Raw genomic sequence first — 27,500 nt, 5'->3', positions numbered from 1 at the left:
GCATTTATTCTGAATAATTGCTGCATTTATTCTGAATAAATGCTGCATTTATTCTGTGCTGCTTGTTTTTATCTCTTATTTTTGACACGTCTTTTTTGATATTGTAAATGTTTGCATGTCCTCTAAAAATTCATATCCAATCTTTTAGAAAAAGGCTGTGCTGATAGCTTTGATCGAGGCTTTGCGTCAGTTTGAAAATCTTCCTTTTCGAGCAATTAGTTGAATTAAAATAGTAGATGATCAAAGACAGTGTATAGGAAGTTATTACATTTTGTTTGCGATCGTTCTTGTTGCTAGGCACGTGACTGTTTACAACATGGCGACAAGACGATCTCCGATCTTACCGTGGAGAAACACTAGCGGCTCAACGGCATCGACATCACAAAGGTCGTCGAGACTACAACGCAAGTACCTTCTAGGGGGATCGCCTCGCCAGTTACCGCCCGATCCTCGACCTAAACAGACATCCAGCTACAAAAACGAGTCAATGAGAGCGCTAACCGGCCGCCACGAGCCAGTAAAAGCGACTACGCCATTCAGGAACGACGCTAGTTCTCGTAATTACGGCGCAGGCACTCGCTTCGATTACGTCCCTGCTTCCACACCAAGAATTCTGTCTAAGAGATTAGATGCAAGCCAGATTGATACAGGCTCTGATTATAGTCGCAGCTCTCTTCGACGATCGAATAGCATCGAATCAATTCCATCTCATGTGACTGTAACTCGTTCGCGTTCGAATTCGTCAAAAGACGATTTTCTACTGCGAGAAACGAAAGTCACGTCATTATCAAGAGAAAAAATCGACTTGGGACGAGATTGTGATTATTCTACGACGAAGCTACGAAAATCAAATTTTGAGACGTCTGTTTGTCGAAAGGGTTTCGTGGGTCTTCGTAATTTGGGAAATACAGTGAGCTCAAATTTTATTTTCGTTATTTTTTGCGTGGTTAACCACATTTTTTTCTCAGTGTTTTATGAATTCCATGCTTCAGTGTTTGAGTCAAACGCGACTTCTAACCGACTTCTTTGTCTCGGATAAGTACGAGACGAAATTGAATAAGAAAAGTCACATGAAAGGGCGTTTAGTAAGAGGCAAGGAAACTCTTTTCGTAATTGAATACGTTCACTGGATTTGAAATTAATATTTAGCCTATGCTGATCTTGTGAAACGCATGTGGAGTGGGAATGAGAGCAGTCCCTTGTCGCCGACTGAATTCAAAAGTCAAATTCAAAGATTTGCGCCGAGATTTGTAGGATATAGGTATGGAGACAGATTGATGCATTGGCTATTGAAATAATAATTTCATACAGTCAACAAGATGCTCAAGAGTTTCTGCGATTTTTACTTGACGGTCTCCATGACGACTTGAGAAATGATTCTAAATCAGCAAACGATTTGGCTACGTAAGTGAAAATTGTAATCCTATTTAATCATATTTAAATTAGTATTTTAGAAGAAATTCGAGTGATTCTGATTTGGCTTCAGAGACATATCATGCACGTGAAAATAGCAAAATAGCTGGTAAGAAAAGACGTAGAGTATGAATTTTTTTAAAATAGTTTTTTCCTGGAGACCTTTTCGTTGGTCAGCTGATGAGTACAGTCACGTTTGAATCCTGTTCTCATCTGTCGATTACGTATGATCCCTTCTGGGATTTGTCTCTTCCCATTCCACGTAGGGTAAGACGGGAAGGAAAAGAAATTAAAGGAAACATAGACTCTATCTTTTATAGAAGCATTTGTCTTCTTCTTCGTATGGCAGTTTGGGATTTTCCACGTCACTGGATTTTACCCTTGCAGATTGTTTTGAATTGTTCACGGAACCGGAAACGTTGGATGGAGACAACAGTCCGGTTGGAAAACTACGTATCTCTAAAAATTCTCTCTATTTTTAATTATTTCTTTTTCTAGTTTTGTACTAAATGTAATAAGAAGCGTAGATGTACAAAAAGTCTTAAATTAAGCAAACTTCCTCCAATACTTGTCATACGTAAGTCATTCATTATAATAAATATCTATGTCTCAGGTTTTGAATTTAGATCTAAAGAGATTTGGTGGGCTAAGGTACCGCACTAAAATTTCCGACGTCATAAAATTTCCCGTGGAACGTGAACTAAATTTGGAACCTTTTCTAGATTCAAATTTTCGCAGAAAAGGTCATTTATTTAATTAATTAATTAATTATCAATAAGTATTCTATTTAGATTTTTCTATTTTTAGGTGGCGAGTGTCTCTATAAATTATATGCAGTTTCTAATCACACGGGAAGTATATTCGGGGGTCATTACACGGCCACGTGCAAGCATTACGTCACAGGTGAATGGTATCTTTTCAATGACTACAGGTAAATAACTCAAACACTATATATGTACCTAAAGTAAGAAATGTTCTAGTGTCAGTTCAGTGGACTCAAGTTCCGTAAGAGGATCGCAGTGCTATGTTCTTTTCTATGAGAAATGCAAGTCCTAAAATCATACACTAACACACAGTGACGACACATAGGAGACGTCACAGTTGGTCACGGAGGAATTGACCACGCCTACGACAGCGTTTCTCTTCGCGTAAGTGCGCGCTGAGAGAAAGTTAAGAGACCAGATTTTACGCTACTGCGACTCTCTCGCTAAGTACGCCGCTGACAAGGCATTGGATGCGGGAAAAAGAGGCCGGGCAGACGGGAATGACATAGAGACTAGCGCGCGCGTCCACGACATGCAATCCGCTTTTTCTGTCCTTCTACGATACTGATCGCTGGTTTAGACGCGTCTATCTCAAAGGAATACAGGTGAATTTCACGTACGATGACTTTGCTGTGGTGCGATTGAAGCGGGGGCCTTGAGATCGAGCTGAGCATCCAAACAAGACGTTTACCTTTACTGCTAATCTTAACACAGGCTTTCTTTGTAGATGATAGGTATGCCTTGCGATTCTTTGAGCGAAAATGGGCAACTCTCTGGAGTATTTCTGCAGCTAGCGAATAATTAGTCAATTAATTAATAATACAGTTTGTTCTTCAGCATATAGATGACTTGTGACTCAGTTCGACGTATCGAGTGCTTGGCGACACTGTCTAACATTGCTGAGCACTTGACTAAAATCAGGACGACTCTCAGAAGTGAATTCCCAACAGGTGAGCATTAGACGATACACGACATCAGAGCAGCACTTCTCCGAGTACGCATTGGTCGGTTGTCCGAGTCGTCGACCTGATTCGAAAATAGCTATAAGATCCCTTTTGGAGATGCCTGACCAGGGCATTGCTCCTGATGACCAAATCTCCCACAAAGTGACTCCTACGTATTGGCACCAACTTATTAGACGCTAGACCTACTCTCTTTCTTTTCATACCATAACTCCATACGTCACTCTTGTGGCTGAACGTTCCATGCAGCAGAGCTTCTGTTAAAGAAAAGAATGACGTGTAGTCATTTCAGAAGATCTGTGTACTGCACCTGGAGCCATCCACTTGACAGGCAACTTCTCAAATTTCGAAAAACGGTAGTCGTTTTTGTTGAGTTCAAGTACCTTGGACAAGCCAAAATCGCCCACCTATTGTAGAAAAATAATACTCCTTTCTATGCAGCTTCTGTTCTCTGTCGCCAAACCTACTTTCACATGTGAGACGTTTGCTATGAGAACGTTGCGTGCAGCCAAGTCTCGGTGTATGATGCGTCTCGTTTCCAGATACGCCATTCCCATGCAAATTTGCTCGGCATACTGAAGCAAAAGTGGCTCCTATAAGAAACGTTTACTTTCCAAAAGACGACATAAGTATTTCAACTCACCTCTACATCGTTTTTCTGCACGTAGGATAGAAGTGAACCAAGTGGGACTAACTCCGATACGAGCATAATAGCATCTTCAGACCTGCGTGTGTGGAGATACAGCAGGATTTCTATTTAATCGTTTTTTGACTTACTTAGCCGTCAGTGGCAAACATATTCCCAGAAAGCGAACTACATTTGTATGGTCAAGAGACGCCATGACAGCCGCCTCCTTTAACAATTCGTCCTTGACTTCCGCAGACGGTCGCCGTATTTCCTTTACGGCCACATCGAGGCATTCTCTAATAAATAAAATGAACGTTGGTGAGCTTGAGTCTGAACGGTGAAAAGGTGCAAAGCTGACTTGCTTGACGTATTCCACGTTGCTTTTCTCACCACTCCAAATGCTCCTTTACCTATTTCCTTTCCAAAATCCAAATCGCTTTTTTTGATTAGAACGGGGCCCTTTGAAATGATTCTTGGCCTTGGGATCTTGGTACTGGCTTCTTGACCATCCCTAGATATTCATATAAACAGAGAATTTTTTATGTGTAACATCTAAACAAACCAAAGCTTTTCTTTGAGGCTAGAGAACGTTATTCTCTCGCTTGGCTCGTACTTCCACGACTCGAGCATGAGTGAATAAATTGTATCCGGACAATTGTCGGGTTGAGACAAGTAATTTCGTCCTTCAACGTAAGCTATCACTTCGGCGTTTGAAAGCTTAGGATAAGGAACAGTAGCGGCATACGACATGATTTCCCAAAGCGCAATGCCTAAAAAATCACAATATTAAACTTTATTCATAAGTCGTCTTCCATACCAAAACTCCAAACATCAGACTTCGTTGTAAACATCATTTTGTTCCAGCACTCAGGTGCCATCCATCTCAATGCCGCCTTTCCACCACGCGCCGTGTAGTAGTTACTGCCTTCTTCAAGTATGCGAGCCAGCCCAAAATCAGAGACCTAAACGAGTGATTAATAGCTTACAAGCCATGTTCAGATCAGTTCTACCTTAACTAGGTTTGCTGAGAAGACAATGACGTTTCGTGCTGATAAATCCCGATGAACCAATCTAGAAGAAACTGTGACCTATACGACCTCTATGTCTTACAAAGGTTGGGTTGCCTGTTTTCCTCCAAAAAACTCATTGCATATGCAATTTGTCCGGCAAACTTCAACTGTGATTGCAAGTCAACTCTTGATCCATAATCGCTTCTTAAGCAGCTATATTCGAAAAGCACGTCTAAAATCACATCTTAAATTTTTTACTTTGGTTCATGTTCCTGCAGATATTCGTCTAAAGCTCCATGAGCAGCAAACTCGACGACAAGTCGCATTGGACTCTCGATGCAAACACCCATTAGTGCAACCAGGTGAGGATGATCAAACGTTGCCATGACGCTCGCTTCGCGCAAGAGATCGTCCTTCATTAGGTCGGTTTCCTCATTGTCGGCTCGAAGCACTTTGATGGCAACGTCGATTTCCACAGGGAGACCATCAGCGTCTCGCGTTGACCAAGCGCCTCTTAGGACTTCTCCGAATTCTCCCTGACCGACTAGATGGTCTTCTTTTAATTCTGATGCAGGGATAACCTTGGCAGATCGCATTCCTTCTTTCAAAACTGTTGCCTTTTTGGCCATGTCAACAAGATCAAGATAGCTGTTTGGCTGGCTTAGACACTTTCTTTGTCTTTTACCGAATCCAATATTCTCGAATCCTAGGTCTCGAGGAAGAGGAGCGGGAGGTTCTATGGTTATAAAGGAGATGTTATGAGCATAGTACCTGGAGCCTGTGATACACTTCCTACCGTCGTCTATCTGACTAAAGCTTCCTTTCGTGGTGTCTTCTCTGAGCGCACCTATCACTCTCATGTGCTTTGTTCTCATTCTATTTCTTCTTCGCCTACATGTGATTCCAAATGCAATTGCAAGTAGAAAGCCAGCAAAAACGCTGACAGTGACTATTATAGTATATTTGGCGTTCCAGCTGTTAGCTTTCTGTGGTCCTGCTGTTGTTGTCAAAGCAGTTGCTTTGGCAGTGATTGTTCCGTCAATGCTGGAAGAGCTGGAGCTTAGTTCTTGAGGTGAATTTGTGCCAGGGCTAACAGGAACAAAAGCAGTTGTAGGTTTCTCTGTGGGTATCGGTTCTTCTTTGATTGTCACTCTTGTCTCAATTATGTCGTACTCCATCGTTTCATCGACAATGATAACGAGGTAGTAAGTGTCGCCTAAGTTGTTGCCGGAGAGTAAATCTTCCTCATTTGGCTGCAACTTCTTTGAGATTTGTACATTGGTTTCCATAGTATCTGAAGAAAACTTCTCTTTTTTGAAGGCAATGCAGCTGCAGTTAGCAGCTGACAGAGAAAATGCCAGGTTGTCAACTAAATGCAATGCATTATGTAAGGGGGAGTTGGGATTGCGATTAGAGTCTGTACTTGGTAAAGTGGTCATGCCCATCCACGAGGCCAGGCTTCGTTCTTGACTTCCACTCCCAGTCCAACTTGGAGATTCTCCTTCTCTCGATCGGTACAGAAAAGTGTAAAAGTCGATATATTTTTTCTTATCGGCGTCGAAAGAAGTGTAAACAAACCAGAACTCCAAGTTTGTCTCTCCTTTCTCGATGTCGTGAACAACCAAAATTTGATGATGCGAGTCTCTTACAAACGACAACAACCCTATAGGGGAAAATATTAGGCGGGCTCTTTTCTAAAGTCTCAGCGGCGAATCTCCATCACCTTGTTTTCTTAATTGGAAAGGTTGGCTTAGAGAGCTTTGCTCTCCAGCAACAGTTAGGTCAATTTGATAGAATGACTGAAACGGTTGCCTAAGCAGTGACGATGTTAACGCGTAAATTTCCACAGCTAAATAACCTTTCAAGAACAATTAGCACGTTTTACGACGGTATTGCGCTATATGTCTCACCAGTATTGTCAGCGTCGGCACCAATCATTTCTCGAGTCAAACCTAAGCCGTCTTTTGTAACGATAAGTATCCGAACTTTGCGGCTTGAAGGAGCTTGGCTGGTCCATACAATGGTTCCTCGAACGACAAGGTTGTCGGACGATACGTACCATCCCTGTCTGAAGCCCGGCAATGTTACGCTGGTCCTCTTCTCGGAAGCTAAAGAACTCGAATAATTCGTATTGCTTTGTTATTATAAGGGACACTGTACTGTAAAAAACAACTGATTGAAACGTGTAGTTGGGAAGTTGGACGTCGTTTGTGGAGTTCACACATGGTGCCGTCGTGAGTTGGCTGCCATTGACTTTCAGACACTTCTCTTGAGCAAAAACGATTTGACTCGTCTTCAAAAATGAGTAATTAGACAGAACCCTAGCAGAGATATACTAACTGCAGTAGAAACTCACCATAGCTTCGTAAAAGACAGAGGATGTGCAAACTTCTTCCTTGATTAATGCGCATCTATTGTTAACGTCTATAGAGAGCAGCAATGCCAGTCTCAATTGAATAGCGATAGCAGTTAAATAATAGAAATCTTGCCTGCCAGTTGTCTGCTGTCAGCATTGTATACAAACGCTGACTTGACGTCAGTTTTGTCGCAGGTTCCAGTAAACACGTTTCCGGTGAAATTTATTTTCAGACACGCTTCATCGACGTTTGAATGCATCGTGACGAAATCAGCGGTCCTATCTGCTTAATTATGCATTAAAAGAATCACACTGTCCTATATATACGCTTTCACTTCTTACCGTATGTAAAAATCGCTGAAAGAAACAGCGTTTCGTCAGTGTCATTAAAACTGGTGCCACATGGAATCGAAGACAGTTGATCGTTTTCGCTATCGACGTGGAGGCACGTAAGCACACCATTATTTTCTTTAACTAAACGCTATATTGCGAGAAATTTCCCAGGCTTTTGGAGATGCTTTGTCAAAGTCATTCTTACCACGAAAAAGTCGCGTCGACACACACTTTGGTATGTCTCCAGGTCGGGATACTGTACAGTCCAGTGAGACCCCGAGCCCGGGGAGGAGCACGATACAAAGCCATTCATAGTTAAGCAGTTATTAGTGCCTAAAATTCAAATCATTAGCATCTTCTTACCTGAGTGGCTATACTCGACGTACTTGCGAATTTAATTCGTAATTTTCCTTGTCTATCTCGAACGGGTATGAAGCTTTGTCTCTCAATTGGAGGCCTTTGACAGATTCGAGAAAATCCCCGGCGCAAATTTTTTCCTCCTTGAATGCACTGGTCAACATTTGGCCACATCTGGATTTGATGCACTGCAACCGCAACCTTATGTCAAAAAACTTTCCTTTGTCACTGGTTATATTTTCCAAACCTCCAAAGGGGACGTCTGTATTCAGCAGCTGCACAGTATAGACGTCCGACGACTTGTCGAGGACGTTTCTAAAGCCAATTCTTCGTAGTGACACACGAACGTAAACAGTATCGGGGCTTCCAAGCATAAACATAGGAAGTCTGTAGGTTAAGAAATATTGAGAGGAGAAAACATGCAAATGTAATATAATTACAAACTGACCGAAATAGAAAGGGCTCAAGATTGACGGCTAAACGCCCTGAAGCCAGCGAGAGCTGCCTTGTGCCATTTTCCCAGCACAGGTCGACTTCAATACTGTTAGTTGCGTACGCAGTAAGATTCACCTATACACGACTATATATGTAGATATAAGACTGCTTTCTTTCCAACGTACAGTCATCTCCAGGTGGGCACTAAAGTCTTTCCGGCTAAAAATCACATTTGACGTCACATCATTTAACATGTCTAGGGAAAGAATAGTATCACTCTACCGCGATCTATGACCTCTTTTGGAGACGTACACGTGTTTCTTTTCACAATGCTCACGTTTGACACGACAATTTCCCATTCGGAGATGCCGTCTCTCGACAATGCCACCAACCTATATTCCTCAGTAGCATTGTACTTGAAAAAATCAAACTGCAGAGCCGTTAGCATGCCCATTTCTACGGCCGAATCAGCGAGAAGCAGCCCAGTGGCGTTGATAGAAGCCGTTGCTCTCGCGATAAACACGGCTAATGCGTCGCCAGTCCGATCCCCATCGTACTCGACCTCAAGATCATGAACTCGACCGCACGAGTCTATGTATCCTATTGGGTATCTTATTTTTGATGTGACCTCAGCTGCGGATAAAACTCTCATCGATCTGGGCTTAAATTTATTCTATCTACTCACAAGGATTCAGTTCAACCGACTTGGTGTCGAGAATCCTTTTTCCAGCGTCGAGTAGCACGACATCGTATTTCGCGCTCTGGTTCGCCGCGAATGCCGCCATAGCGGCAAGCTCACGCGTACCCTTGATTGCTCCTCCGAGATAGGCGACCGACTGTCCGTCTTGACGTCCGCGAAGTTCTACGCTCAACGGGTACTCGACGTCGTCGCTCTCCCTGTGGCTCCATCGCACCACCGTATATATCCAGAATGCGTTCATGCCTGCGTCGTAGTTGTACGATATGTCGCGTGGGTCTGTTATCGAGACCCGAGAAGGCGCTCCTATAGACGACCGTTAGAAGAGAAAGAAGTCGCAATGGATTATCGATTTATGAAGCAATAGTCTTTCGTATCTACCGTTTGGAGACAAAGTTTGTGTTGCCGTTTCAGCCGCCAGCGTAAATGCAAGCAGAAAAGCTGCGAGTAAGAAGCACATCTCTTGGGCTATCTGTATAGTAGAATAGGAGGCCTCTGTAACAGTCACGTCCGGTGATCAATTAGCAGGGTAATCGTCAGTATGCAAGAAGTCTTAGGAATGGTTCTAAGTTTGGCTCCTAGCCACATCCGCTGGTCGATATGAGGCTTCGCAAAGAGGGATAGGGGATGTGCAAAAGCGAGTCTTACAAACATTGTGCACGTAGCCAATAAAAAAATAAATAAAGCAATAGCAATCAATCAAAGAGCCTTTACGTGAAACGATAGAGTGTGAGTATTTCTTGTTATGATGATGTTCTTTCTGCTTTATGACATGCCACGAGGTAGGACACGTGGGTAGATACGAACTCAAATCGATGCTTGCGCGTTACTGCAGGTTTCGTTTCAGTAGTATACTGCTTTGCAAACTGAGCTAAAAGGGCGTCTTTCTTGGGAGCGAAGATATCGCGAAAGGCAGAAGGTCGATTTCTACTACGACGTACCTCCCAAAAAGGTTCTGTCTCACTCTTACTAGTCATACCGCTTCTTAAACTTTGTTTGTACTTATCTGCGTACCGTCAGAGCAAATTGAATGAAGTTATGCCTCCAAACGACGTTTTTCCCTAATGGAGCCCCGATTTTCTAACAACTAGCTGGACGCAATATCTCTTATGCAGTAAACTTCCTACGTCAGTTGCATCAACGACGAATCTTTTCTCGCGTTAGAAAAGCTATTAAAATTTATCACGTGACGACGACTTGTCGAGTCCCGTCTAGTAGAATTCCGGCTTTTTCTGAATCCACACTCTCAGAAGAGACTCAGCTCGATGCAGGCTCATCGCACCGACTTCTTCCCCTCTTTGCAGCTCAAGCAGCGCAGATTCAAACACGCCAATAGGTAAGCGCCCGTTTCCTGTTCATTTTCGTCCGCGCGGCACGTTGCGACAATGGCAGTGTCCTGTCTCAACGCGGAGAACGACGTAGAGCGCGCGCGTGGATGTTTCTGCTCTCCAGCGACTTTTTCGCTACGAGCGGCGACGTGACACGGATCGCGGACGTGACGACGCTCGCGTAATCCTTTCGCCATTCGTCGATCCCTTATCACGTGCACTCGCACTTCGTTTCATTTCATTCCCTTCTTCTTTTTCTTTAGTTTCGCGACGAAAGAGCGAAGAAGAAAGGAAGAAGACTGCCTTGTGTCAGCGCAGCCAACAGGTCACCCATTGGGGCCCCATTGGTGTAGGCGTGCACTTAGGGGGCGGGGCTCCCTGTGACGTACACGGCGCCGAATGCCTGCGATGCCACTGCCCACGCTCGCAGGCATAGAAAATTTCCGACAGTCTAACCATTAGGTCTGATTTCCGAAAGTCTAATCGAGGGCGGGTTGGGGTCCGCGAGTGAGGGCTGGTGGTCGTTGCAGTGCACGAAGCCCAATTGTGTACGTTGCAGAGAGTGTAGCGGGACAACAAATCGGTATAATGCAGTAATGGCACTTCCTCCCTCACGTGCTTCGTTTGCATCACTACGTTAGTTTGCACGGGTCCTCTCCCTATGCACTAAGGTTTAGTTGGTGGCTGCTAGTAGGGTAGGATGGTTTGAGTAGTAGGCTTGTAGCTCCTTTCCTCTTCACGTGCTTAGCTAGCAGCTGCCACGTGCTTTAGACCATTATTCAGTGGATTTTCAGGTAATCTAGGTTGATTAGTATATAGGCTTATTTTAGGTCAATGGATTTATAAGGTAATCTAGGTTGTTATCAAGTTCCTGCTTTTCTTTTTTTAGGGTAGTAGGTTTTTTATTTGCAGGTTTTTATTTCTTCCACAGGTTTTTATTTTTTTCATAGCTTTCTTTTTTTCACAGGTTTTTATTTATCACAGGTTTATGTTTTTTGCAGGTTTTTATTTTCTTTACAGGTTTAATTATTATTAGGTGTAATTAATATTAATTTTTATTCTAGTATTTCATGGAAATTTCTTATTAATAATTTTTGTTCTCTTTTCAGAGTACGAGAATTTGCTGGAGTATCATTGTGGAAAGGTAAGCGTTTTCTGTCATTGTATCGTGTCTTTTCACTGACACGATATTGTAGGTGAATCAAGAGCAGAAGATAACTGAAAAAGAATATCTTTTTGTGCATGTTTTTATATTGTGCTGGTTTTTATATTGTGGCATGATAAATAGTTGCATTCTTTTTTCTCCTGTGTTATGGAGCAGGAGTGGCATGATCGGTTAGCTTAGGGACTCGTGTACAAGCGCGCGCGTCTTTTTTTTCCCGCGAATCCTCGGCGTAGAACTGGTTTGGTGCATGAGCGCGTGCGTGGCCCTTTGCGCTAGAACAACGCAGAGATTCGCGCTAATCCGCTGCAGCGCAATGCTCAGTTGCACGCGCCCGCTCGTAAGCCTTTTTTAACGATCTATTGCGCGAGCTCCACGGGATTGCACGGTACTTCACTAGAACGTTTTGTTTTGAAACAGAATTTTATTATAAAAGTCCGTCCGGGATTGTACTGATCGTCACGTGAGTAGCCTTTTCATCCAAGACGCGAGAAATGAGCGTTTATTCTGCTTCAAAGTCCTGTTCGGCCTGTTACAAATAAAGAGAAGAGGTAGGAAAGCGCGTGAATCGACTCGAGAGGCCCCCTTCGCCGCGTGCTGAGGTCTGGAAGCTCTAACTCCAAAGATCTCGCTACTTCTAGCGTTTTAATAGGACGATCGCGGCGCGCAAGAACCGAATCAACTCGCCTGCATAGTCACCGACGTTTTTGTTTCGTATTAGAGCTCACAACGGTGGAAGACGTGAACTCCAGCGAATTGGGAAACTGAAACGCGAGAAGCAGAAGCAGGAGCGAGTTTTCGACGCTCAGAGAGCAGGAATTGGCTGAAGCGTGAATGGAAACATGTAAGTCTTTATAGGAGAACTTTGAAAGGAATATAAAAATTAAGCAAGAGACCTTTATATACAGTATCTGATTTTTTTCACTTATCTGTGCGAATAGATAGGCTAGAGAGATAGATAGATAGATAGATAGATAGATAGATAGATAACCATAAGCTAGATATAGCTCACGGTTTTATTTATGAATCAACAGTGGGGCTTTTCTGCCCTTTTTAACGTCATGGTATTGAATTATTCTATGCCAATTCATTTGAGCTAATAATTATTTTTCATTTTTTTTAGTTATTGAAGTGACGAAGAGGTAGACCGCGGTCCCAACGTCCTCAGCATGACGGGTCGGTCCATCTGCCGGACTGCGGAGATTTGCATCTTTATTCCATAGATGCAGTCTCCTAAACTGCTTGTATGCCTCCTGGATAACGAGGCCTTAGCGTCTAAACTGTCCCATCTCCTGGGTAGGCCTACATCAACCGCTGAAGCGGTTGTGCGGCCCCGAGCTGGAAAACTGCCCACTCACCAGGCGTGTATCTCCGGACGAGGCTACTATCTATATTGGTAGACTCTCCTGAAGAATGACGCCTACAGAAAAATATGCCTGCCTACCTATTGATTTTATGAGGGCAGCTGGCATACATTTTCCCTGTGCCTTTGGGATATATAATAAAGGCTCCCCTCGGAACAGACGGGTGAACTGTTCCTCCTTAGGGGGCTTGGGTCAAAGCCCCCTCCCGCATGAAAAAGCCGAGGGGAATTTTTATTTCGTCTCTTAGCTACTTCCGGGTTATTTCCGGGTATATGAAATAAAAACGTTATCTCTCTCTATATGTGCTATGAGTCGTCGACGTGCGTGCCGTAGACGTTTATTCTATTCACGCGATACGGTTACAGTTCTACGGCGTAAGAAAAACATTCAGCTTCACGTGCAATACCGAGCATGCAAGACAAAAACAAAATAACTAGCTAACTACAAATACGAAGAGCACACAGCTTGCTTTCACCCTTTCCACGTACCTTAAAAAATACATAAATAGCTGCAATAGATGAAAAACATTCTCCTACTCTCACCTTTGAAGTATTCTAAGTGAAGTAAGCTGTTGTCGCTGAAATGACGACGTAAAAACGACGGGCTTTGAAGTGACGCAAGATGGTGACGTCAGAGGCGACGTAATGATTCGTTTCGATGCATCGTCGCTTCGCTTTGAGAAGTGTAATTAATATAGGGTCCCTTGAAAAGCAGACATAAACAGAAAATCAATAATTTTTGAGGAAATATTTAATTACCAATCGCATTGAAACCGCCGCAGTGAGACATATGTCCGTGATGCGGTTATGAAACGGCCCAACGACCAGCAACAGGAGAATCTATTGATAAAATTGAGAACGTCTACGTACTATTGATAAATCAATCAATTTACCATGATACTCCGTGCTGAATGGACTGACAGTTGAAAAGCTGCAGCGAGAATTAAACGTGTAAGAAGTGCAACCTAAGAAATAATAATCAACATCCAAATAGCCTTCATATCCCAAGCATACCTGAAACGTGAGTCCGTCTGAACAGGATAAAGTCAGTCTGAACGCCACGCAGATTTTCTCTCAGGTCCCAATGGGCTTTGGAGATTCTAGTATAGTTGTCATTGACACCACAAAGACAATCAATCTAAAATCAATAAAATGGACATAATGTATTATTGATAAAGAGATTCCTTACCATGACATTCTGTGCAGTGACATGGTCTCAAAAACGCAATTCCCCACGAAGAAATAAAAGCGTCAGACGTACGTACGTACGTACGTATGACCTAAGAAAAAATCAGAATCCAAATACTCTTCATGTCCCAAGCATACCGGAATCGTGAGTCCGTCTGAACAGGATAAGCTCAGTCTGAAAGCCGCGCAGATTTTCGCCAACCAGCTTTGGAGCTTCTATTGTGATCGTTGACACAACCTCAATTCTTCATCGATGTTTCCGAACGACTCTTCCTCTTGTGGCTAGGAAATTGAGAGTGCCGCAGTGATGACAAAATCGATAAAATTGAGATCGTAATACTGATAAAGAGATCGTTTACCATGACATTCTGTGCTGTGACACGGTCTCAAAATCGCGAATCCGCACGGAGAAATAAAAGCGTCAGACGTACATACAACCTAAGAAAAAAATCAGCATCCAAATACTCTTCATGTCCCAAGCATACCCGATGTCACGTCAGAACGCCGTAATGTTCTTCTCTCCGTCTCAATCAGCTTCTCTTCGGCATGGCGATTGGCTTCTGCGACGTCCTCGGTTTCGAACGTAACTGCTTCTTTTCAGACGTCGTCATGGTCACGGCGACGGAATTTCTACGACGGTGCGGACGCAAACGACGTCATCGTCGTCGCCACGGAAACGGAAACTGACTTCCGGCGAGGTGGCGACAGACGACGGAACGAATTGCTGTTGTACTCGTTGCTAGAGGCAACGAAGCGGTGAAAATTCGCCATGATTTTGTTTTCGTGGCGTTTTTCTTTCTCCTAGGAAAGAACGGATAAAATAGAAGTCGCTCTTTTCCTTATCGCTCACCGTTCGCTTTGACGTATGTAGCCTTCTATCGCTCCATTTTGCCTACAGTGCACAAGAGAGTGAGAGAGCTACGAAGAGATAGAGATCGAGAAAAACGTTACTTGGTCGAATACTTGCACCGTTTCTCCAATCTTGAGCACGAGTTCTCGATCGATTCTTGCTTCTTAGATGTGGATCGCTGCGAAAAAACGAGGAGAAAGTGATCGGCGAAGGCCGCGTGGAGAGATCCCCTTTTTTATCGCGAAAAAAGGGCACCCGATCGACGGAACGCTTACCGACGTTGTCGTTTGCATTCGTCTTTAATTCCAACGACATCGCGGCGCCGAAGTCGACCGCTTTCGTCTTCTACGCCACGCTTTCTTCTTCATCGATTCGACGAAATCACGTGTTTGTTCGTTGTGCGATGTCCCGTTTGAAGACAAGCCCGCGAATGCCCGTTCTACGACAATCTACGCGAAACGTAAGACAAGAAACCATTTAGAAGAGAAAGGCGAACACGAGGCATCTTCCACCATCTTGAACTTGAGGCGACAAAGCTTACATCATTCATTGCTAAAAATAGAATTGCTGACCATAATCATTGTGTAATCAACAGTCAAACCGGTATTGAAACCGGTTTGAAAAATCGCACCTATTCAGAGAAACCAATGAGAGCTCTAGGTAAAACCACGTGACCTTGACGGACCAATGAGAGCAATGGGTGGGGCTACGCTGTTCAAAAGCAACGTGCACATCGATTTTCCTTCAGTTGAGGCCTAGGGTGGGTGCGGCGCGGAGCAATCTGCGTCTCATCCTTGACGGACTGGCTCGGGAGATTGGCAAAAGGGCAGTCAGGATTGTTGGATCAGCGTGGCCCACGGACTAATCCCGTGCCGGAGCCTGTAAGCAGGGCGATGGGGGGCTTCGGCCTCGGTTCACGCACTGAGCGGAAAGATCGCTTATACGTCTTATTGTTGCCAAACGAGCACGGCCTGCGTTAGGCAGAGTGGGCACGGCTCGGAGGGGGTGTCGCAAGCGGTCTGGTTGCCGGCACTTATCTCACCAACTGGCACGATTAGACTGCGGATGATCTGGCTCAGGAGACTTCGATTCAGGCATTGCACGTCCTTTCCTGTCGACTCCTACAAGCGGTGGTCAGCCGCTCTCCTCCTCAGAAGCCCTGGTTCTTAGCTATATGCTTACCAATGTGGTCAGGTATCGTCGCGCCGGGGGATTCGGTATTAGGGGCCGACTACTCATCCAGGCGGATACTGCTTGAGGGGGCCTATGAGGTCAAAGCTCGCCCGACACTTTTTGGAACGGGTGGTCATCGCTTGCGGTGGCTGCCATGAGCTACGTAGCGTTCGAACCTCCCCGCGGTGTAGCTCGGGTAACGCTAATACGAACGCATTCAGAAAAGGTACGTAGAGCAATTATTTTACAGAGACTAATAGGAGTTTGATTTTCAGGTGGAGATGAAGATTGAACGTGTGACGAAGATGAAAACAGTCAAAGAAAATTTGTTGCAGAACTTTCGGAAAGACAACCAGCAACAAAAAACGAAAGAAAGGATGGTGGTGACGTTAGATAAGATTTTGGCATGAACATACTGTAAAAATCGCTGTGAGTATTTGAAATAAATAAATTGAAGGCAATTTGAGTACGTGGCCACGCGCCGCGCGATTTACTGTTTGCGTCAGTTAAATGCGCTCTTAACTAACTACGGCATCCGGTTTAAAAAATATGCGCCTTGTAAAATAATCACTAAACAAAACCTTCATCTAGTTGATACAACATCACGATTTGCTGCTAGCTATTTATAGTTTCTGTGCGAGAAGACAACATTGGAATTTGAAGTGCTCATTCGCTTAATTAATTGCACTGCCAGCTCGAAGAGATGAAACTGAAATGATTTGCCTTGTCTTTTTCTGAACTGAAGACCGCGACTAGGCTTCAATTTTTGATTGAAGTCACATGTCAGTGAGGTTGAGCTAAGATTTTACATTCGTGACGTAGATTTTGAATGAATTTCAATGCGAATGATCCAGTTAGTTGTAGATGATTATGGCGCAGTTACAGGGCTACTCAATGTGCCGCTATATTGGTTAACTGAATCACTGTTGCCTATAGCGTTGGCGTTCCGAGAACCAAAACCCGACGCCTTTAGGTGCCGTCGCAGATCTGAAGCAACGGACCAATAGATATTGTCGTCATCTAGAACTCGACATCAATCAATCAATTTGACCATTGAAACAGTATACAGTATTGTGCAAAATATCAGTCTCTCACGTGCGTATAGCATTGCGCTGCTTATTCTAAACAATAGACTTTGCTCCAGTCATCAACTACAAAATTAATGTGATACTTTGTGGCGACACCGAAATTGTTTAAAGTCTACGAGGAGATATGTAACGGTACTGAAGAGGAGCAGCGCCGACCTCAAAACGCTCTATGTCATTGGGAAACGCCCTCACCTACAGTATAAGGCTGAACCTAATTTACAAATGATGATGACGCGGAAGTTAGAGGAGGATTGTCCGTTACTAGGTAGAAGTTCATTCAGACGTATCAAATATCAGTGATTATTCAAACGACAATTTTTCGTCTCTGACTACGTCATTTTGAAGTTGAAATAGTAGCCAAAAAGAGCGGGACAATTGCCTACTGTGCACTCTGGATCAGCTGATGTAGACGGAATACGAAAATATGTCTACTGTCAAAAAGGATGCAATGATTTCTCGGTTACGTTCATGAAAGCCACAAAACCGGAATGTTACAGAATTCAGAAATAAAGACAATTAATAAATTTTGGGCAATCTTTCCCAGGTATCAAAAGAAAGACCATCAGTCTAACCAGTACGTTTGCCAAAAAATTTCTTTAGAATTGGATTAGCTGTCCTATGGCAGGATTGAGGATCTATATTCGTTCAAATACCTAAGAAGTCCTACGGTAGGATCGAGGATCTATACTCGTTCAAATACCTAAGACTCCTTTAGATTCTATACTCGTTCAAACACCTAAGAGTCCTATGGTAGTACGGTAAGGCTAACATACTGTACAGATGTTGATGCCACGGACGTTGGAGGAAGAGCGTCCGTCTGTAGGTATGAGGTCATTCAGACGTATCAAATAAAAGCGATTACTCGTCGATTATTTATCGCTGACTACGTCATTTTGAAGTTGAATCCCCGACGACGGCACAATTGCAACGGACGCACCATCGCCTCCTGCGCACTCAGGATCAGTAGATGGAACACGAAACAACGACCACTAGAAACAAAGACGCCATCATATTTTTGGTTACGTTCATGACAGCCACAAAAACCGAGATTTTACAGAAGTGGCAATGTCATGGTTACATTCCGAAATAAAGACAATGATATAGGAATTTTTTGGGCGATCTTTCCTAGGTATCAAAAGAAAGACTATCAGTCTAATGATTACTTTTGCGCAAAAATTCCTTGAGAACTGGATTTGCTATAGGATGGACAAAAAATGAAAAAAGTCTTCCGTTTTTGTAAGTTGAGGAGAATGCCGGGGAATTTGACGATCTCCTGCAACAAAAATGCCTTGGCCATCTCGCTAGATGACTGGTAGACGCTTTGAACGATCTTTCGACGCTCGACGCACGTCGCTTCGAAGTCGAGAACGAGACAGAAGTCGAACGAAGTCATAGCTCGGCCAGCTAATGCTGAAGAGACAAGGTAAGACCTTTTTAATGCCGCATCGAAGCAATCGCAATTGCCAAACGGGCTAAAAAGACGGAAAAAGACGTAGAAGCTTGTAGAACAAACGGGAATGTAAAAAAACCCGGACATGGAGTTTTATCCAATTTCATCCCGGTACAGAACTGTAAAACCTGAAGCATTTCTTTCTGATTCTGCTACTTCTAAGGAATCCAGGAACACTGACAAAAAAATTTTGACATCGTTTTAAGCACGCATTGACAGAAAATCGACATATTATAGAGCTACAGTATTATTTACTATCTAAAAAACACAAATACACAAAAAAATCCGACGACTGTCTAAAACACCTGACAGCATGAAATGCGTTATCTAACGATTTTTGCTGTTGTATGCAGGGTCAACTATGACCTTCTACAAGTAATGTTGTCAGCTCAGACGAATCACCCGTGCACGACTGATTTTCAAGCACTAGGATCATCCTTACCTGTTTGGGTTGCAGAATCCAAGTCCTCTGTGCTGGCCATGACATTCACGTAAGTAGTCGACTTCTGAGACGACAATTTCTTCTTCTCTTTCACCTCAGCGTGCCTGTCACGCAAAGGATTGCCATCATTCATAGTAATGATATCTGGCAAGGAAACTTCTTCTTTATTCATTGGATCTAACATGGCGCCACGAGGAGCGAAAGAACTCATTGGCGTGTAATCGTCTTCAACGGGCATCTTTGATTGGGTCGACGCAATATTCAAATAACTCGCAGGAGAATTGGAGAAATCCTGCGCCGCAGCGTTGACGTAACTGGTACCTGTCAACGGCACTTTCTTATTCGGCTCCGCACTCACACAGCGCTTCTGATCACTCGACGCCGAAGGAGTCTTGCCGCCACTCATATCCAAGTAGTAAGCGTTATTCGACTGAGGCAATAAAGGTTGTTCTTCAAATTTGGAGTTGGGAGGAGTAAAAGAACTCATAGGCGTGCAATCCTCCGACTTCGATTCGCTCGACGATCCATCTAAATGACCCGCGGATATGTCGCCCATATCTCTCATAGCTTGCAAAGCGTTCGCCACGTCACTCGACTTGATTCTATCCGACGGATCTCTCTCCCAGCAGCGAAGCATAAACTGATACACGGACTTGGGACAGAGCGAAGGACACTCCAAACTCAAGTTACCTTGAAGAATTCCACCGATCACTTGCTCGTTGCTCTTACCAAAATACGGCTGATACCCAAAGACGAAGATCTCCCATAGAAGAACGCCTAGTGACCAGACGTCTGATTCGACAGTGTATTTCCCGTCAGTAATCGCTTCTGGGGCCATCCATCGAATGGGCATCGTACCGCCTTTACGACGATAGTACTCTTCTTGATAAATATCTCTTGCCATTCCAAAGTCGGAAACTTTCACTGACAATTGATTATTGTTTTCGCCGACGAGACAGTTTCGTGCAGCGATATCGCGATGAACGAACAGACGCGAGGCGAGATAGGCGACGCCGGCGGCCGCCTGAGCGGCAATGTCCACGAGTTGGACGACAGAGAGAAAAGAGCGCGGATGCGTCTCGTTGGGACGCGCCTTTCGAATGAAGGCCTTCAAATCGCCGTGTTTCATGAGTTCAGTGATGAGATAGAGGGGTTCGTCACGCGTGCAGATTCCCAGAAGACGGACAATGTTTGGATGATCAAAGTCCATCATGATTTCCATTTCCTTTCGGAAATCTTCGGCCGTCTCTTGCGACGAACCCTGCTTCATTGTTTTCACTGCAACTCGCGTTTGCTCTTCGCCTTTGACGATTCCCGTTGCCCAGGCAAAATAGACTTTTCCAAATTGACCTTCGCCGAGTTCATCTTCAATTTTGAGTCGTTCCTTGCTGAATTGGAATTCGTCGTACGTTGGCCACATCATGAGCCAGTGAGTTTGGCGTTGGTTTTGTAATTCTTGTAGCTGAATGACTTCCAATTTTGCCTGACGACGTCTCTTTCGCACGCAGACAATAACAATCACAAGTACGATGATTAAGAGCGCTGCTACCGAAGAAGCTATGATAATAACCATTGTCATGGTGTTGTCTAAATTATCATGTGTAAGAGCGAGTAAGAAATAACGCTGTCCAACTTTTACCTGTGTTTGTTAGTGTTTCAGGACCTGTGCTTGGTCGTGTTTCAGGACCTGTGCTTGGTCGTGTTTCAGGAGACCTTGGAATAAAAAATGAGCAAGGATCACTGCTCGAACCGTTGTTCTTTTTATCGCACTCAGAGTCACTCTCAGCTTCCAAAGTTACCGTGTACCAACCATGGTCGAGGTCAATCGCAGCAAACATTGATAGGTCTAAGATATTTGATTCGCCCGCCGAATTCCCAACGTGCGTGGTATCACCACCACGGACTTGACCAACGCCGGTTTCGTTTCCTTTGAACAAATTGACACGGTATCCCTGACGTTCACCACGCCAATCAGACATAGAAATGTCCGTGTAATTCAATCGAATCTTAATCTTATTCCCATTATCGTCGAGAAGTTCGCAAGTAAGATTGAGAGCCGCAGACCGAGGAGCTGTAACAAACGATATTAATTAATTAATTAAACAACGTCCATGCAATTGTTACGTGAGCCGAAGCGTACCTTCACTGCAAGTGGAAACAGGTAGAGTCCCAGGCAAACCCGCTCCTCGCCCGGAGTACGCTCGAATACTTACGTTATAGGTATGATAAGGTTCCAGACCAAAGAATTCCGCTTCGCCAGTCACGTTTGAAGTATTGTAGACGTAACCTTGATTAGACGATATGTCTTGATCAGACGATATGTTTGCGTCCACTCGAAATAGAATTCCATTAGGCTCGACAGTCCAATTGACTTTTATCCACGTCGAATTTCGCCAAACCAAAGAAACGTCAGGTTCATTAGGTACTTGTAAAAGAATTGATTATTTAATTAAACGAATGAAATAAATAACAAACCTTCTTCTCCAGTTCTGTTTCTTCCAGAAGCGTAAGGACCTCTCCCATCGACACTACACGTTACTGCAGCGATTTCTACGTGATACTCGGTATACGGCGCTAGTCCTTTAAGCAGCGTTGAGTGATTTCCAGCGTCAACTTCTATGTCGACACTGGGACTATTCTCCGGAGAGTAACGTACGACGTAGTTGCACAACGCGCCGTGCAAATCAGATTTCAAAACCGATATCCAACTCAGAAGAAGCGTCGAGCTTTCTTCCGTTCGACTAACAGTGAAATTACGCGGAGCAGACGACGGAGCTAAACAACCACTTAGAGAATCCATATATTTAAAATACTTTTTGATATTATCTTACCAGATGGAGGCGTCTGAAAGATATGAAGATCAGAATCGCCTTCGAGCGAATCGTCCGAGAAACCGGCAACAATCTTAGCAGAGAAAAGCGTATTGGGCAGCAATTTTGCAACAGCTGCACTAGTCTCATTTTTGTTGACAACTCGCCCAGATGGAATAGGTTTGTCTAGTTGTTTAATAGGTTCGTCTAGTTGTTTAACATTAAGTGTATAGTTCAGCAGATCCTGGTCCTGCAACGGTCGTTCCCAAATTAACGTTACTGACGTCGGCGTAAGATTCGTATGAGTGACGTTGCGCGGTGCCCAATCATCAAGATCTTGACGTTTTGTAAATTCGAATATCTGCTCGCTAGCCGCTCCCTCTCCCGACGACGTGGTTGCTCGTACAATGACGGAATAATTTACAGGGAACTGCAGTCCTTCTACGTTTTGAAAACGCGCCTTTGGATTGTTCACATGAATGATTCTTAACGTTTTTGGCGTTCCCGTTTTGTTGGCCCACTGCGTGGCGATTTCGTACTCAGTTATAATGCCGTTGGGTTTCTTCGGCGGAAACCACGAGACAATTAGCGTCGCTTTTCTCGTTGCAAATACACGAACGGCTTCAGGAGGACCCGGCTCTAAATGTACCCCAAATCAAATCAAAAAATAATCAACATTGTCACTAGATCCTACTTCCTTCATTGGTGCGAATGACAAGTAGCTCCGACCTGGGACCTACATTGCGATTGTGAAGAATGTTAAAGGCTCGCATGGAGAACTGATATTCTGTGTATCCCGTCAAGTTGGAGACTTTCCATCGAAAGAATCGACTAACCGGCAAGTCGAGTTGGCCGGGAAGCAGATTCACGTCTTGTGTAAAGTCCGTCGCCGTTTCAGTAATGCGATATCTATAAGCTATTCGACCGTTTGGAGAACTAGGCGGCTTCCATTCGAGAAGGAGAGACGACTCGTCGACGTCAGAAATTCGAAACGATTCAAGCGGCCCGGGAGCTGTGACAAAGAAAATATTATTCGTGTACATTAGTATTAACTCCCTGCTACGATACGTACTTCCTTCAAGTGTATAGGCAACTGTGACGGCACTTGCATTACCACCTTCGGCCTTCACTTCAATTTTATAGTAAGTGTATGGAGACAAACCCGTGAGTACGTAAGACTCATTTTTTGTCGTTACGTTCTGCTTCTCATCATCTGCGCCAACGTATATGATTATGTAGCGCGAGATGTTGTTGTCAACCAACGGAGCAAGCCACGACAATGAAATGCCATCTGGCGTATTAGACGTTGCATTCAACTCACGTGGAGCACCAACAACTAAAACAGACTCTTGAGTGTATAATAAAAAGTAAACAACTTATTGACTAACTTTGCTTCAGAGTTACGACGTAAACGGCTTCGGTCCGTTCGCCTAGTCCCTGCGACGTTCGCGCCCGCATGTAGATTGAATAGTTTGTTCCTTCGGTAAGGTTTGTCAACATTGCGTTGCTCTCGTTTCCTTGAACCGTGATATTGGCAACAGAGTCACGATTCGACGAGTATAATACAAAAAAGCGATAGTCCAATATCCTGCCGTTAGGTTTCGACGGCGCCTTCCAGCTCACTGAGATCGCCTCCACACTCGAAGCGTCAGCTCGTTCTAATGAAGGCGGCCCAGGAACTACATAAAATTAAACAAAAATGAAATTATCTATAAATAAAATTGTCGTTCTATACCGCCTTCGCTTGTTTGCACGATAAGATCGTCGCTGACCGGTCCAGGGCCAATGTTCGTTCTACCGCTCACTTTGACGACGTAAGATGTGTACGGTAAAAGATCGGTAAGCGTAACCTTCGTTTCCGTTCCACGCACCTCAACAGTTTTCTCCGACTCGTCGCTCTTCGAAGCGACATATGCGACGACGTATTCGCGAAGGACGCCGTTACGACTATATTTCGGTATCGCATTCCAAGAAATCGTAACGCTGCTATTCGTAGCGTTAGTCAGCGAAACATTGGACGGCGGCACATCGGGAACTACAATTGATTATTAAATGCCTATAGAGAGAAAATCATATGTACTCTTCTGACCGTCTTCCGGAGTGGTGAAATCGTAGTAAGATGACGATGGCCCGAAGCCAATTGCCGTTGACGCGTTCAGTCGCGTTCGATGTTTTCGTCCCGAAAGGAGATGGCTCACCGTCGTGGTCTTGTGAGTTGCGTCGACCTCGATTTCGGGTTGGGCCAAAATCCACTGGCCTTCTTCCTCAATTTGGACTTCTACGTTGTACCTTGTGATAATGCCATTCCGATGAAATAGATGAGGTGGTTCCCATTTGATCTGAGCTATTCTATTAGGTCGAGTCGTAACCGCAATATCGACAGGACTCCCATCAGGACCTATGCAAAAATTGCCTACATAACGTAAATCCTCTCTAGTTAATTAGTACACTTACTATCTTCTAGCGTCTTCGTCTCGCTGGGTGCACTCAACACAGACCTATTCCCGTCAAGCGCTTCTATTTGGACTCGATAAATAGTGTTGGGTCTCAAACCCTTGACCTCGGCTTCACGCTGCGAACCTTTAACGCTGACTTCGAAACAAGTGACACATTCTTTCGCTGTTTCTAAATCCTTTCGACAGGCAATCACAAGAAAACCCGTTGAAGGATGGTTTATAGACCATTCAACGTTCATCGTTTTACTAGCTGGCGTCAGGCGTTTGATTTTAAGAGAAATTCTTTCTGTCGTAGCTACAGAAATTGAATTTTTTTCCCACTTCGATTTCAATCCAGATCGGCTAGTCGCCTCAATCGACAGCTCAAACACGTGAAACGCCTTAACTCCTTCAAGCTCAGACGTAAACCTTTCCGAAAGACACACACCGTCGAGAGCGCAATAGCAAGACTCGTCGCGATTACACTGAAACAAGATCCAATCAACCACAAGCGGCCAAATTTTAAAGATTAACTCACCTGATATTGCGAATCGATTTTGAATTGGCCGCTTCCATTTGAACTCGTCCACTCAATTGTTTCGATTCCGCTCTCTTCATCTATTGCTGTCAGTTCGAGAGTGTACACCGGTTCATTTCCGTCTTTCGAGCAAAGATCTAAATCTCTGATTGGACTATGCTCGCGTTTCCATACGTCAACGTCGGAGATTGTCGGCTGACTGAAGTCGGTGTAAACAAACGCCGAACTGTGCGCTTCGTGTCCAAAGACATCAATTGCGATTACATTAACTTCGTACGTTTCACCAGATTGAAAAGGCTTCGAATGCTGATAGCTCTGTTCCAGAGCACTGAAATTTTTTGATGCAATGAGAGAGTTGTTCTGATAAAGAGTCAGTTCGAAGGACACGATTCCCGAGTGATTATTCGTTTCGATGCCGGAGTACGAGAGCGGCGGCGCGACGACGTCGTATCCATTCTGAGGCCGTTCAATGCGAAATAGAAGCGACGGATCTGTCCTGATGTACGTGTTGTAGAAATGATTTTCCCAGCTAACACTGAGAAATGCTTGATTTTGATCTGTTTGCCAGTGTGGGCTATTGGCCGACGTGAAGTGAAGCTTGTGACTAGTCGATAAGGCAACCGACGACCCTCCCGCTCTGTCGACCAAAACGTAACTTCGAACGACTTGAGTATAGGGACGGTGAGTAATCGTCAACTCAATCACATTCATTCCCGAGAAGGGAAGAAATGAAATGGTATCACCTTCATAGCGATTGATTGACAGACGTGAGAGAGACGGTTTTACAAGAATATTGTCTCGACGCTCGAGAACATAGACATTCAACGTGTACGTTAGTTGACAGTCGAAGAAGCATGTCCAACCGTTCCAATACACGTTGACATGATTATGTACGCCGGAGACTAATGTTGGGCTGACGTGAAGGCGAGTGGGTAGAGTCACGTCGCTGCATCCACGTGGCCATCTCGGAGGAGGATCGAGGCAGTTGAAAGGAGTATAGTCAATTTCATCTATTATAGAAAACAAGATGGCATAGTGTTACTAACTAACTAAAGACGATTCGTACCAAGACATTCCGTGATGTTGTCAAATCGTTTTAGTGATCCAATGCACGTGTCGCAGTTCTGTTCGTATGCGCCGTCGCGACACGAACATTCGCCGGTCGTCAGGTTACAAGTTTCGTTCAATGATCCAGGCAAAAAACATTCGCAAACTAAAAACGTACAAACCTAACTTAGCTGTTAAATTAAAGAGACGCTTTACCTCGCTGAGCTGTACGTGCTTTGACTATGGAAGTAAGAGGACCTTCTCCCGCTCCTGTGACAGCTCGCATCCACACTGAATACTCGTTAAGAGGCTCCAAGTTTGATATAGTGAAATTCTATATATAAGAAGCCCGTTAGATTACGATTATTAGTTGAGGATTGGTTGTACTGTAGACTCTGAAGGTGCAGTAACATTTAGCTCTGCTGAATCGCTTTCTCTTTGATAGTAAATGACGTATTCCTTCAACAATCCATTGATTTCGGTACACGACACTTCGATCCACTCCACTAATAGCTCCTTTCCTCCGACGATATCGACCACGGACATATTTCGGGGAGCGCCGGTCGGTTCTATTTCTTAATAATTAAACACAGTGCGTACATTTAGTTTGCCTTACTGCTTTCTGCTGTCAGAACGAAGTCCGACGTCCAACCGCTCACGTATAGAAATCCTAATGACACGTCTTTAGATAGTGCGTAAACATAAACGTTGTACGACGAGTAACTAGAAACAAGTCCCTGTAAGAGCGTCAAGGAGATGAGGTAAAGAAACAAAAAAAAAACCTTGTCAAGTTGGTGATCACATGTTCGGTTATGTTTTCCGCCAAAGCGCAAACGAAAGGACGACAATCATGGCAACACATCGTTTGGTCGTGCACCTCTTCGTTCATGGAACTGTTATCGGAAGAACATTGGTATCCAACGCGAAATCCCGCGAACAACCCATTGACATTTCTTGGAGATAAAGACCACGTCACTTTGAGATCAACCAGACCATCCACGCCGGAAATTGAAGTGACGTTTAGAAAGGAAAGGTCCGTTGGACGTGCAGGCGGAACTAAGAGTTAATCAATAATCTATTTATTATCTGACTATTTACCTTACAAACCTGCATACGTTCTAACAGACTGAACAGAAGAGTAAGGACTGCGACCAAAGTGGTTGTAAGCCCGGATTTTGACGTCATAAACCACGTACTCCTCCAGGCCAGTTAGAGTCAATGAATGAACGTCACCACTCACATTATCCGTACGGGGATTCGTATCAAACTCTTCTCCAATGTAATTTATTTCATAAAGACTGATATTTCCGTTGCGATGTTCCACCGGAGGAGGATCCCATTCAACGCGAATACAGCTCATACAGCTATTGCAATGTAAGAAAGGATCAAGAGAAGTGACGGTTAAATTAGCAGGCGGTTGACTAGGACCTATGAAAGAGCCTATATAGAAATAATGTATAGATTAATTAAACCGTCAACACCTCGTTCCACGAGTGTCGTCGGTGTTTCAATCTCTGGCGTCGTTGTCGTCGTTTCGGTCGTCGACCAGAGAAGCGACGTGAAGACGAGAACAACGCACAAAATCGTTCGTCCTACCAAAACAATGATATCATAGCTAGTGACGTGTATGCATGGAACGCATCCTATTTTTAGGAGCGTTTATAGGGAGAG

General features: G+C 44.1%; 3 protein-coding genes and 2 long non-coding RNA genes across 8 annotated transcripts in view; 2 read left to right on the top strand and 3 right to left on the bottom strand.

The window, feature by feature from the left end:
- The first annotated feature begins 328 nt into the window (after positions 1 to 328).
- LOC136185539 (ubiquitin carboxyl-terminal hydrolase 2-like) lies at positions 329 to 3,016 on the top strand. The gene is made up of 12 exons (XM_065972712.1): positions 329 to 910; positions 969 to 1,092; positions 1,150 to 1,261; positions 1,312 to 1,404; positions 1,455 to 1,522; positions 1,574 to 1,680; positions 1,734 to 1,853; positions 1,912 to 1,990; positions 2,040 to 2,156; positions 2,221 to 2,344; positions 2,394 to 2,782; positions 2,905 to 3,016. The coding sequence occupies exons 1-11, from the start codon at positions 488 to 490 to the stop codon at positions 2,467 to 2,469; spliced, it is 1,443 nt and encodes a 480-aa protein (XP_065828784.1). The 5' UTR covers positions 329 to 487; the 3' UTR covers positions 2,470 to 2,782; positions 2,905 to 3,016.
- LOC136185519 (uncharacterized) lies at positions 2,867 to 9,435 on the bottom strand. Of its 3 annotated transcripts, none has more exons than XM_065972684.1 (28): positions 9,337 to 9,435; positions 8,944 to 9,261; positions 8,571 to 8,891; positions 8,444 to 8,514; positions 8,272 to 8,393; positions 8,071 to 8,210; positions 7,853 to 8,011; positions 7,672 to 7,799; positions 7,476 to 7,614; positions 7,267 to 7,416; positions 7,134 to 7,201; positions 6,938 to 7,070; positions 6,688 to 6,885; positions 6,501 to 6,635; positions 6,201 to 6,440; positions 5,574 to 6,146; positions 5,036 to 5,513; positions 4,892 to 4,990; positions 4,778 to 4,838; positions 4,585 to 4,729; positions 4,330 to 4,537; positions 4,126 to 4,278; positions 3,917 to 4,063; positions 3,783 to 3,864; positions 3,607 to 3,732; positions 3,450 to 3,546; positions 3,346 to 3,396; positions 2,867 to 3,290 (listed from the first exon to the last, which is right to left on the bottom strand). In XM_065972684.1, the coding sequence occupies exons 1-28, from the start codon at positions 9,413 to 9,415 to the stop codon at positions 3,034 to 3,036; spliced, it is 4,878 nt and encodes a 1,625-aa protein (XP_065828756.1). In that variant the 5' UTR covers positions 9,416 to 9,435; the 3' UTR covers positions 2,867 to 3,033. The 3 variants fall into 3 exon arrangements, with proteins under 3 accessions (XP_065828756.1, XP_065828764.1, XP_065828772.1); XM_065972692.1 differs by having other exon boundaries at positions 3,613 to 3,732; XM_065972700.1 differs by having other exon boundaries at positions 4,892 to 4,981.
- Positions 9,436 to 13,130: 3,695 nt separating this feature from the next.
- On the bottom strand, positions 13,131 to 15,318 carry LOC136183682 (uncharacterized). Its single transcript, XR_010669221.1, has 12 exons — positions 15,122 to 15,318; positions 14,948 to 15,024; positions 14,847 to 14,888; positions 14,482 to 14,797; positions 14,356 to 14,434; positions 14,135 to 14,278; positions 13,998 to 14,088; positions 13,823 to 13,946; positions 13,702 to 13,773; positions 13,568 to 13,648; positions 13,352 to 13,511; positions 13,131 to 13,297 (listed from the first exon to the last, which is right to left on the bottom strand). It is a non-coding gene; the product is annotated as an uncharacterized lncRNA (long non-coding RNA).
- Positions 15,319 to 15,995: 677 nt separating this feature from the next.
- Positions 15,996 to 16,485, top strand: LOC136183735 (uncharacterized). Its single transcript, XR_010669231.1, has 2 exons — positions 15,996 to 16,245; positions 16,295 to 16,485. It is a non-coding gene; the product is annotated as an uncharacterized lncRNA (long non-coding RNA).
- Positions 16,486 to 18,769: 2,284 nt separating this feature from the next.
- Positions 18,770 to 27,500, bottom strand: part of LOC136184196 (uncharacterized) — a 9,518-nt gene continuing 787 nt past the window's right edge. For both annotated transcript variants that reach the window (XM_065971049.1, XM_065971058.1), the window contains 19 exons: positions 27,311 to 27,421; positions 26,937 to 27,257; positions 26,612 to 26,885; positions 26,446 to 26,552; positions 26,217 to 26,398; positions 26,046 to 26,163; positions 25,849 to 25,995; positions 24,783 to 25,792; positions 24,264 to 24,729; positions 23,899 to 24,207; positions 23,545 to 23,844; positions 23,198 to 23,488; positions 22,882 to 23,145; positions 22,504 to 22,821; positions 21,831 to 22,448; positions 21,475 to 21,774; positions 21,140 to 21,424; positions 20,639 to 21,070; positions 18,770 to 20,586 (listed from right to left, as the gene is read on the bottom strand). In XM_065971049.1, the coding sequence (XP_065827121.1) occupies positions 18,977 to 20,586; positions 20,639 to 21,070; positions 21,140 to 21,424; positions 21,475 to 21,774; positions 21,831 to 22,448; positions 22,504 to 22,821; positions 22,882 to 23,145; positions 23,198 to 23,488; positions 23,545 to 23,844; positions 23,899 to 24,207; positions 24,264 to 24,729; positions 24,783 to 25,792; positions 25,849 to 25,995; positions 26,046 to 26,163; positions 26,217 to 26,398; positions 26,446 to 26,552; positions 26,612 to 26,885; positions 26,937 to 27,257; positions 27,311 to 27,421 (7,463 nt within the window). In that variant the 3' untranslated portion in view covers positions 18,770 to 18,976. The remainder of the gene's footprint in view (positions 20,587 to 20,638; positions 21,071 to 21,139; positions 21,425 to 21,474; positions 21,775 to 21,830; positions 22,449 to 22,503; positions 22,822 to 22,881; positions 23,146 to 23,197; positions 23,489 to 23,544; positions 23,845 to 23,898; positions 24,208 to 24,263; positions 24,730 to 24,782; positions 25,793 to 25,848; positions 25,996 to 26,045; positions 26,164 to 26,216; positions 26,399 to 26,445; positions 26,553 to 26,611; positions 26,886 to 26,936; positions 27,258 to 27,310; positions 27,422 to 27,500) is intronic.

Source organism: Oscarella lobularis, chromosome 1, assembly GCF_947507565.1.
Source record: "Oscarella lobularis chromosome 1, ooOscLobu1.1, whole genome shotgun sequence".
NCBI lineage: Eukaryota > Metazoa > Porifera > Homoscleromorpha > Homosclerophorida > Oscarellidae > Oscarella > Oscarella lobularis.
This window is presented reverse-complemented; position numbering and strand designations above follow the sequence as displayed.